General features: G+C 44.9%; 1 protein-coding gene across 1 annotated transcript in view; it reads left to right on the top strand.

Annotated features, from left to right (window-relative positions):
• Positions 1–5,201: 5,201 nt before the first annotated feature.
• The window catches only part of LOC139395229 (ankyrin-2-like), a gene marked incomplete at its 3' end in the record, with an annotated part of 83,482 nt that continues 77,739 nt past the window's right edge, over positions 5,202–10,944 (top strand). Inside the window, exons 1-3 of the mRNA XM_071142876.1 lie at positions 5,202–5,353; positions 8,005–8,103; positions 10,602–10,700. Of these exons, the coding sequence (XP_070998977.1) occupies positions 5,333–5,353; positions 8,005–8,103; positions 10,602–10,700 (219 nt within the window). The remainder of the gene's footprint in view (positions 5,354–8,004; positions 8,104–10,601; positions 10,701–10,944) is intronic.

Below are 10,944 nucleotides of genomic sequence, written 5' to 3'. Positions count from 1 at the left end.
AGGATTCTGTCTGTTAGAGAGGATTCTGTCTGTTAGAGAGGACTCTGTGTGTGTTAGAGAGGTCATTGTGTGTGTTAGAGAGTTCTCTGTGTGTTAGAGAGGTCTCTGTGTGTTAGCTCTGTGTGTTAGAGAGGTCTCTTTGTGTGTTATGAGAGGTCTCTGTGTGTTAGAGAGGTCTGTGTGTTAGAGAGTGACCAGAGTAGGTCTATCATGGAAAGCTGTAAAACATCCCACAAACATAAAATACCTGATTCTATTGGTTCCATAGGGCAGGGGACCCCATTCCATTGGTTTATAAAACTACTGGCATAGGGTGTTATAGTGGTTCTATTGGTTCCATAGGGTGTTATTGTGGTTATATTGGTTCCATAGGGTGTTATTGTGGTTCTGTTGGTTCCATAGGGAGTTATAGTGGTTCTATTGGTTTCATAGGGTGTTATTGTGGTTCTATTGGTTCCATAGGGTGTTATTGTGATTCTAGTCCTGTTCTTAATGCTTGGGGCCAGTTTCCCAGACACAGATTAGTCCTAGTCCTGTTCTTAATGCTGGGGCCAGTTTCCCAGACACAGATTAATCCTAGTCCTGTTCTTAATGCGGGGGCCAGTTTCCCAGACACAGATTAGTCCTAGTCCTGTTCTTAATGCTGGGGCCAGTTTCCCAGACACAGATTAATCCTAGTCCTGTTCTTAATGCTGGTGCCAGTTTCCCAGACACAGATTAGTCCTAGTCCTGTTCTTAATGCTTGGGGCCAGTTTCCCAGACACAGATTAATCCTAGTCCTGTTCTTAATGCTTGGGGCCAGTTTCCCAGACACAGATTAATCCTAGTCCTGTTCTTAATGCTGGGGCCAGTTTCCCAGACACAGATTAGTCCTAGTCCTGTTCTTAATGCTGGGGCCAGTTTCCCAGACACAGATTAGTCCTAGTCCTGTTCTTAATGCTGGGGCCAGTTTCCCAGACACAGATTAATCCTAGTCCTGTTCTTAATGCTGGTGCCAGTTTCCCAGACACAGATTAGTCCTAGTCCTGTTCTTAATGCTGGGGCCAGTTTCCCAGACCCAGATTAGTCCTAGTCCTGTTCTCAATGCTGGGGTCAGTTTCCCAGACACAGATTAGTCCTAGTCCTGTTCTTAATGCTGGTGCCAGTTTCCCAGACACAGATTAGTCCTAGTCCTGTTCTTAATGCTGGGGCCAGTTTCCCAGACACAGATTAGTCCTAGTCCTGTTCTCAATGCTGGTGTCTGTTTCCCAGACACAGATTAGTCCTAGTCCTGTTGTTAATGCTGGGGCGAGTTTCCCAGACCCAGATTAGTCCTAGTCCTGTTCTCAATGCTGGTGTCTGTTTCCCAGACACAGATTAGTCCTAGTCCTGTTCTTAATGCTGGGGCCAGTTTCCCAGACACAGATTAGTCCTAGTCCTGTTCTCAATGCTGGTGTCTGTTTCCCAGACACAGATTAGTCCTAGTCCTGTTGTTAATGCTGGGGCCAGTTTCCCAGACCCAGATTAGTCCTAGTCCTGTTCTCAATGCTGGGGTCAGTTTCCCAGACCCAGATTAGTCCTAGTCCTGTTCTCAATGCTGGGGTCAGTTTCACAGACACAGATTAGTCCTAGTCCTGTTCTTAATGCTTGGGGCCAGTTTCCCAGACACAGATTACACATGGTCCTGTTCTTAATGCTGGGGCCAGTTTCCCAGACACAGATTAGTCCTATTCCTGTTCTTAATGCTGGGGCCAGTTTCCCAGACACAGATTAGTCCTAGTCCTGTTCTTAATGCGGGGTCCAGTTTCCCAGACACAGATTAGTCCTAGTCCTGTTCTTAATGCTGGGGCCAGTTTCCCAGACACAGATTAGTCCTAGTCCTGTTCTTAATGCTGGGGCCAGTTTCACAGACACAGATTAGTCCTAGTCCTGTTCTTAATGCTGGGGCCAGTTTCCCAGACACAGATTAGTCCTAGTCCTGTTCTTAATGCTTGGGGCCAGTTTCCCAGACACAGATTAGTCCTGGTCCTGTTCTTAATAATGCTTGGGGCCAGTTTCCCAGACACAGATTAGTCCTAGTCCTGTTCTTAATGCTGGGGCCAGTTTCCCAGACACAGATTAGTCCTAGTCCTGTTCTTAATGCTTGGGGACAGTTTCCCAGACACAGATTAATCCTAGTCCTGTTCTTAATGCTGGGGCCAGTTTCACAGACACATATTAGTCCTAGTCCTGTTCTTAATGCTGGGGCCAGTTTCCCAGACACAGATTAGTCCTAGTCCTGTTCTTAATGCTTTGGGCCAGTTTCCCAGACACAGATTAGTCCTAGTCCTGTTCTTAATGCTTGGGGCCAGTTTCCCAGACACAGATTAGTCCTAGTCCTGTTCTTAATGCTGGGGCCAGTTTCCCAGACACAGATTAGTCCTAGTCCTGTTCTTAATGCTTGGGGCCAGTTTCCCAGACACAGATTAGTCCTAGTCCTGTTCTTAATGCTTGGGGCCAGTTTCCCAGACACAGATTAGTCCTAGTCCTGTTCTTAATGCTGGGGCCAGTTTCCCAGACACAGATTAGTCCTAGTCCTGTTCTTAATGCTTGGGGCCAGTTTCCCAGACACAGATTAGTCCTAGTCCTGTTCTTAATGCTTGGGGCCAGTTTCCCAGACACAGATTACACATGGTCCTGTTCTTAATGCTGGGGCCAGTTTCCCAGACACAGATTAGTCCTATTCCTGTTCTTAATGCTGGGGCCAGTTTCCCAGACACAGATTAGTCCTAGTCCTGTTCTTAATGCTGGGGCCAGTTTCCCAGACACAGATTAGTCCTAGTCCTGTTCTTAATGCTGGGGCCAGTTTCCCAGACACAGATTACACATGGTTCTGTTCTTAATGCTTGGAGCCAGTTTCCCAGACACAGATTAGTCCTAGTCCTGTTCTTAATACTGGGGCCAGTTTCACAGACACAGATTAGTCCTAGTCCTGTTCTTAATGCGGGGGCCAGTTTCCCAGACACAGATTAGTCCTAGTCCTGTTCTTAATGCTGGGGCCAGTTTCCCAGACACAGATTAATCCTAGTCCTGTTCTTAATGCTTGGGGCCAGTTTCCCAGACACAGATTAGTCCTAGTCCTGTTCTTAATGCTTGGGGCCAGTTTCCCAGACACAGATTACACACGGTCCTGTTCTTAAAAGCACTTTCAGTAGAGAATCTCTATGGAGAATGCTTTTTAGTCCAAGTCAGGGCTTAATATGTGTCTATGAATCAGCCACAAATTATTTGGAATATCTGAAATACTATTTGAACCATGGACTGTCCACAACATTTCTGCCATCTAAGTTTATGTCAATGGGGACCAACCAGATCCGTCCCTGGAAACTGAGATATATTTGGTTGCACTCCATTTCCTGGTACAGAAATGACCAGGTATTTGAAACCTGATATTGAACTGCTGGCCAATGAAAGGGCATGGTGTGTCACATGATCATGACTGAGTTGACCTGACAGAGTGTTTTCAGCTGAGGCTCATCTTTGCTCTTTGAAGCTTTCTAAGTATGTGCTCTATCAAACTCTATGGCCCCGTGTTCTCCTTTCTGAGACACACCTCATCCTTCCAGGTGACTCTAACACACTGTGTGTGCTCTATCAAACTCTATGACCCCGTGTTCTCCTTTCTGAGACACACCTCCTCCTTCCAGGCGACTCTAACACACTGTGTGTGCTCTATCAAACTATATGGCCCCGTGTTCTCCTTTCTGAGACTCACCTCCTCCTTCCAGGTGACTCTAACACACTGTGTGTGCTCTATCAAACTCTATGGCCCGTGTTCTCCTTTCTGAGACACACCTCCTCCTTCCAGGCGACTCTAACACACTGTGTGTGCTCTATCAAACTCTATGGCCCCTGTCCGGAATGCAGGCTACTACTTTTCCCTTGACATTTTCAGAAGCTTCTAAATGTGTGTGTCCTTGGTAGTCTCTATGACAGTGCAGAAAGCCCGTACCCCATGGCTCTTTGGCATTTGAACGACTCACTGTGTGTGTACGTGCGTGTGTGTTTCTGTGTGTGTGTGTGTGTGTGTGTGTGTCTACGTGCGTGTGTGTTTTTCTGTGTGTGTGGGTGTGTGTGTGGTGTGTGTGTGTGTGTGTGTGTGTGTGTGTGTACGTGCGTGTGTGTTTTTGTGTGTGAGTGTGTGTGGTGTGTGTGTGGTGTGTGTGGTGTGTGTGTGGTGTGTGTGTACGAGCCACTGCCAAGTTGAGGGGGGCTTTGGAATTGGTGAGGGGGGGGGGGTGGATGAACAGAGAAAGGGATAAGGGGATAGGAACACCTCTCTTTACTACAGCGGCATAGAAGGCTCCAGGACCAGCCAGGAGGGACAGTAGCTCCTCTCTCAACCCGACTGAGAGAGCCCGCAGGGGGGGCAGGAGGAGGCAGACAGGACTCTTAACATCCAAACCTCTGGAAGACCAGAAGAAGGAGAGATTACCAGACCAGAAGAAGGAGAGATTACCAGACCAGAAGAAGAAGAGAGTACCAGACCAGAAGAAGAAGAGAGTACCAGAACAGAAGAAGAAGAGAGTACCAGACCAGAAGAAGAGATTACCAGAACAGAAAAAGGAGAGATTACCAGACCAGAAGAAGGAGAGATTACCAGACCAGAAGAAGGTACCAGACCAGAAGAAGAAGAGAGTACCAGACCAGAAGAAGAAGAGATTACCAGAACAGAAGAAGAAGAGATTACCAGAACAGAAGAAGAAGAGAGTACCAGACCAGAAGAAGAAGAGATTACCAGACCAGAAGAAGAAGAGATTACCAGAACAGAAGAAGAAGAGATTACCAGAACAGAAGAAGAAGAAGGTACCAGACCAGAAGAAGAAGAGATTACCAGAACAGAAGAAGAAGAAGGTACCAGACCAGAAGAAGAAGAGATTACCAGAACAGAAGAAGAAGAAGGTACCAGACCAGAAGAAGAAGAGATTACCAGACCAGAAAAAGAGATTACCAAAACAGAAGAAGGAGAGATTACCAGACCTGAAGAAGGAGAGATTACCAGACCAGAAGAAGGTACCAGACCAGAAGAAGAAGAGATTACCAGACCAGAAGAAGAAGGAGAGTACCAGAACAGAAGAAGAAGAGATTACCAGAACAGAAGAAGGAGAGATTACCAGACCAGAAGAAGAAGAAGAGATTACCAGACCAGAAGAAGAAGAGAGTACCAGAACAGAAGAAAGAGAGAGAAAGGAAGATAAAGAATAGAGGAGAAGAGATTAGAAGTGAGATAGTCAGGTGGAGGAGAAAGAGGGATAGTCTGGAGGAGGAGGAGAGGGCTGGGATTCCTCTCGCTCCTCTGGCTACACACGACAGGATGGATGAAGACGAGGACGAGGTGATGTGTGTGTGTGTGTGTGTGTGTGTGTGTGTGTGTGTGTGCGTGTGTGTGCGTGTGTGTGTGTGTGTGTTATCCTTTACAACAGCTGTACGTATATTATCCTTGTCTTCAGTTATCAGTGCATGTAGCTAGCTACCTGAGCCATGTTGACATCTTGTGTGTATACAACTGATCCAGGATCTGTGCCGTAATTACAACAAAGACTTGCGCTGTTGAGTATACAACTGATCCAGGATCTGTGCGGGATTACAACAAAGAAGCTGCAGCAACACAGCTGTTAGGTTGAATTGGCTAAATGTGACGTCGTAGAGATTTAGAGCCAAAACGGAATAATAAGCCTATGCCAGAGGTGTCACTACAGTCCCTGGTTCGATTCCAGGCTGTAACACATCCGGCCATAATTGGGAGTCCCATAGGGGTCACAAGTTAGGTTGTTGTTGTCATGTTAACCTTTATTTAACTAGGCAAAGTCAGTTAATTAAGAACAAATTCTTAATTACAATGATGGCGCTGCCCTATGGGTCTCCCAATCACGGGCCGGTTGTGATACACCCTGGAATCGAACCGGGGTGTCTGTAGTGACGCCTCTAGCACTAGAGATGCAGTGCCTTATAGACCGCTGCGCCACTCGGGAGCCCAGTGTTGACGCTCTATGTAATTTCATGACCTGCTCTGTGTTACCTTTGATCATCGATCCGAATGCCTTGGTAACTGACCTCAGATCTGTGTCTCCTCTTGTCGTCTCATTGGTCTGTCTGAATGCCTGTTGGTTCTTATGCTTGTAACTGACCTCAGATCTGTGTCTCCTCTTGTCGTCTCATTGGTCTGTCTGAATGCCTGTTGGTTCTTATGCTTGTTAACTGACCTCAGATCTGTGTCTCCTCTTGTCGTCTCATTGGTCTGTCTGAATGCCTGTTGGTTCTTATGCTTGTAACTGACCTCAGATCTGTGTCTCCTCTTGTCGTCTCATTGGTCTGTCTGAATGCCTGTTGGTTCTTATGCTTGTTAACTGACCTCAGATCTGTGTCTCCTCTTGTCGTCTCATTGGTCTGTCTGAATGCCTGTTGGTTCTTATGCTTGTAACTGACCTCAGATCTGTGTCTCCTCTTGTCGTCTCATTGGTCTGTCTGAATGCCTGTTGGTTCTTATGCTTGTTAACTGACCTCAGATCTGTGTCTCCTCTTGTCGTCTCATTGGTCTGTCTGAATGCCTATTGGTTCTTATGCTTGTTAACTGACCTCAGATCTGTGTCTCCTCTTGTCGTCTCATTGGTCTGTCTGAATGCCTGTTGGTTCTTATGCTTGTTAACTGACCTCAGATCTGTGTCTCCTCTTGTCGTCTCATTGGTCTGTCTGAATGCCTATTGGTTCTTATGCTTGTAACTGACCTCAGATCTGTGTCTCCTCTTGTCGTCTCATTGGTCTGTCTGAATGCCTGTTGTGTACGAAACACGGATCTCCAATGAGTCATCTCCCTTGTGTTGCTAATAGACCATATTAGCTGTTGAGTCTAAGCTGACCAGAGGATGTTTCCTCGTTGCTGTTTAAGCAGAATCGCTCACCTGTTATGTTTTACAACGGATTTTCTCCGTGTGGGTTTGGACTGTTGCTACTTATTTAAAAATCCTACGCTGTTATCTTTTTTTTTGGGGGGGGGGGGGGATTGTTTATGTTGTATGTCAGACATGTTTTAAGAAGTACCCGTTGCTAGGTAACAGTCCGATACACACGAGCTGAGGTGAGAAGGACGTCTGATCGTTTCCTCTCGTTGAATGGGATAGACAACCGTTCCACTTGATTCAGTTTGACTTTGTCGACATCCGGTGTCAGGAAATCCTGACTTACGTTTCAACTTTTTAAAGGTTTTTGATTGGTCTTTCAAGCGCAAACAGAACCCCCAATAAAACAATAACACAGTCAAATATCGTCCTGATAAAAAAATAAATACACAGAAGTGACCTGTGTTTGTTGTTGTGGGACGGGCTGAATATCTCGGTTCTCGTGTTACCGTCTAACTGACTCAGGTTGTCTCCCAAATGGAACCCTATGGGGCCCTGGTCAAAAGTAGTGCACTAAAAGGGAACAAGGTTACATTTTTAGTTCTTATGTTTATATCACTGACCTGAGATCTGTGTTTCTTGTCATAGAACGGTTTGAATGCCTTAGTTTTTATGTTTATCAACTGACTCCAGGCCTGTCTCTCTCTCTCTCTCTCTGTTATAGAAGGGTCAAAAGTAGTGCACTATAAAGGGAACAAGGTTATATTTTGGCATTAGTTCTTATGTTTATATCATTGAGACCTGTGTTTCTGGTCATAGAACGGTCTGAATGCCTTCGTTTTTATGTTTATAACACTGACCTGAGACCTGTGTTTCTGGTCATAGAACAGTCTGAATGCCTTCGTTTTTATGTTTATATCACTGACCTGAGACCTGTGTTTCTGGTCATAGAACGGTCTGAATGCCTTCGTTTTTATGTTTAATACGCTGACCTGAGACCTGTGTTTCTGGTCATAGAACAGTCTGAATGCCTTCGTTTTTATGTTTATATCACTGACCTGAGACCTGTGTTTCTGGTCATAGAACGGTCTGAATGCCTTCGTTTTTATGTTTAATACGCTGACCTGAGACCTGTGTTTCTCTGTTCCAGAACGGTCTGAATGCGCTGCACCTGGCAGCTAAGGAGGGCCATGAGGACCTGGTGGAAGAACTACTGGAGAGAGGCTCCGCCGTCGACTCTGCCACTAAGGTACAGGAAGTAAATGTCAGGAAGTAAACCCCAAATTCCAATTGAATAATTGAAACAAATCTGTTTTTTAAATTACTTCTCAATAACCTGAACCAATGTTCCCTCTAAGCTCCCCCGGGACAATAATATCGCAGTGTCCAATCACAGCAGCAAGATGTTTGGCCCGTTGCCATGACAAAAGGGCAACTAGTGGAACACAAACAACATTCTAAATATAGCCTGTATTTATTTACCTGTTTATTTATTTTCCCTGTCATACTTCAACTACTTGCACATTGTTTACAACACTGTACATAGCCAATAATATAACATTTAAAATGTCTAAAATGTCTATAATGTCTATATTCTTTTAAAACTTTTGTGAGTGTAATGTTTACTGATGTTTCTCTTGTTTATTTCACTTTTGTTTTTTGTCTATTCCGTTTGCTTTGGCAACGTTAACATATGTTTCCCATGCCAATAAAGCCCTTTGAAATGAATTGAAACAGGGTTGGAGAGAGAGAGAGAGAGAGAACGGTGGAGAGAGGCCATTTATACTCTCTAGTACTCAGAAGAGGGAGGTATGGCGGGAGAGAGAGGATGAAAGCAGGATATCAGTGTCTCTAAAGTCTAAATCACTGCTAGGAATCCCACTCCATCTGGGCGTTGAGAGAGAGAGAGAGAGAGAGAGAGACAGAGAGAGAGCGATGGAGAGAGAGAGAGAGAGACAGAGAGGTACAGAGACAGAGAGAGACAGAGAGAGAGAGACAGAGAGAGAGTTAGAGAGAGAGAGAGGTACAGTATAGCAGTGTCAGACCAGAATATCAGTCTCCCTGGCAGGGTGTGTGTTACCTGATCCAGTGGGGTTCTCAGGTGACAGGGCATGCTCTTTAGCCGCCAACTACCATAAACAACCTCCAGGGAATCTCTCACCACCCCTCGCCTCTCGCCCTCCTTACCCCCTCGCCCCCTCGTCTCTCACCCCCCTCACTCTTTACCCTGCACTCAATTCAATCACCACTGGGGTCTTGCGAACGGAAATGTGTGCACACACTACTTACTGTAAGTCACTTTTGATACAAAACGTCTGCTAAATGGCTTATAGGCTTATTATTATTATTATTATTTAATTAAGCCACACTTCTGATTCACACACCTCTCACCCCTCAATAAGTTAGCAGCCAGCTCTTTACTGACACTTCTAGTGATCTGACATGTTATTGAGGAGTTATCGGAATTGTTATTAAGAAGTTATTTGACATGTTATTGAGGAGTTATCTGACATGTTATTGAGGAGTTATCTGATATGTTATTGAGGAGTTATCTGACATGTTACTGAGGACTTGTCTGACATGTTATTGAGGAGTTATCTGACATGTTATTGAGGAGTTATCTGACATGTTATCAGACATGTTATTGAGGAGTCATCTGACATGTTACTGAGGAGTTATCTGACATGTTATTGAGGAGTTATCTGACATGTTATTGAGGAGTTATCTGACATGTTATTGAGGAGTTATCTGAAATTTTATTTAGGAGTTATCTGACATGTTATCGGACATGTTATTGAGGAGTCATCTGACATGTTACTGAGGAGTTATCTGACATGTTATTGAGGAGTGATCTGACATGTTACTGAGGAGTTATCTGACATGTTACTGAGGAGTTATCTGATATGTTATTGAGGAGTTATCTGACATGTTATTGAGGAGTCATCTGACATGTTACTGAGGAGTTATCGGACATGTTATTGAGGAGTCATCTGACATGTTACTGAGGAGTTATCTGACATGTTATTGAGGAGTTATCTGACATGTTATTGAGGAGTTATCTGACATGTTACTGAGGAGTTATCTGACATGTTATTGAGGAGTGATCTGACATGGTACTGAGGAGTTATCTGACATGTTACTGAGGAGTTATCTGACATGTTATTGAGGAGTTATCTGACATGTTATTGAGGAGTCATCTGACATGTTACTGAGGAGTTATCGGACATGTTATTGAGGAGTCATATGACATGTTACTGAGTAGTTATCTGACATGTTATTGAGGACTTATCTGACATGTTATTGAGGAGTTATCTGACATGTTATTGAGGAGTCATCTGACATGTTACTGGGGAGTTATCTGAGGAGACAACATAGTGCCACCAATATGTTAACCTGGAGTTGATAGACAGCTGGGCTGCAGCCTGACCTTTAAACAGGTGACTGGTAAAGGTGTTATCATAGAGGCTACGCTGTTCACACCTACTGCCACACACACACACACACACACACACACACACACACACACACACACACACACACACACACACACACACACACACACACACACACACACACACACACACACACACACACACACACACACACACACACACACACACCTACTGCTACATGCACACACACACACACACACATAGACAGACACAAACACACACACACACACATAGACAGACACAAACACACACACACACACTGAACCCTCCTATCCTAACGCTCCTCTCCCTGCAGAAAGGGAACACAGCCCTCCACATCGCCTCATTGGCCGGACAGAAGGAAGTGGCTCGACTGCTGCTGAAGAGAGGAGCCGACATCAACGCCCAATCACAGGTCAGACAGATAGACTCCATGATGCACTGTGACCCCAGTGCAATGTAGGATAGTGACATAGACACTGTATAATACTACCAGTCTGTATAATACCACCAGTCTCCACTGTAAAATACTACCAGTCTCCACTGTATAATACTACCAGTCTGTATAATACTACCAGTCTGTATAATACTACCAGTCTGTATAATACCACCAGTCTGTATAATACTACCAGTCTCCACTGTATAATACTACCAGTCTG

This window comes from Oncorhynchus clarkii, unplaced genomic scaffold (genome assembly GCF_045791955.1).
Source record: "Oncorhynchus clarkii lewisi isolate Uvic-CL-2024 unplaced genomic scaffold, UVic_Ocla_1.0 unplaced_contig_1474_pilon_pilon, whole genome shotgun sequence".
In the NCBI taxonomy this organism is placed as follows: Eukaryota; Metazoa; Chordata; class Actinopteri; order Salmoniformes; family Salmonidae; genus Oncorhynchus; species Oncorhynchus clarkii.
This window is presented reverse-complemented; position numbering and strand designations above follow the sequence as displayed.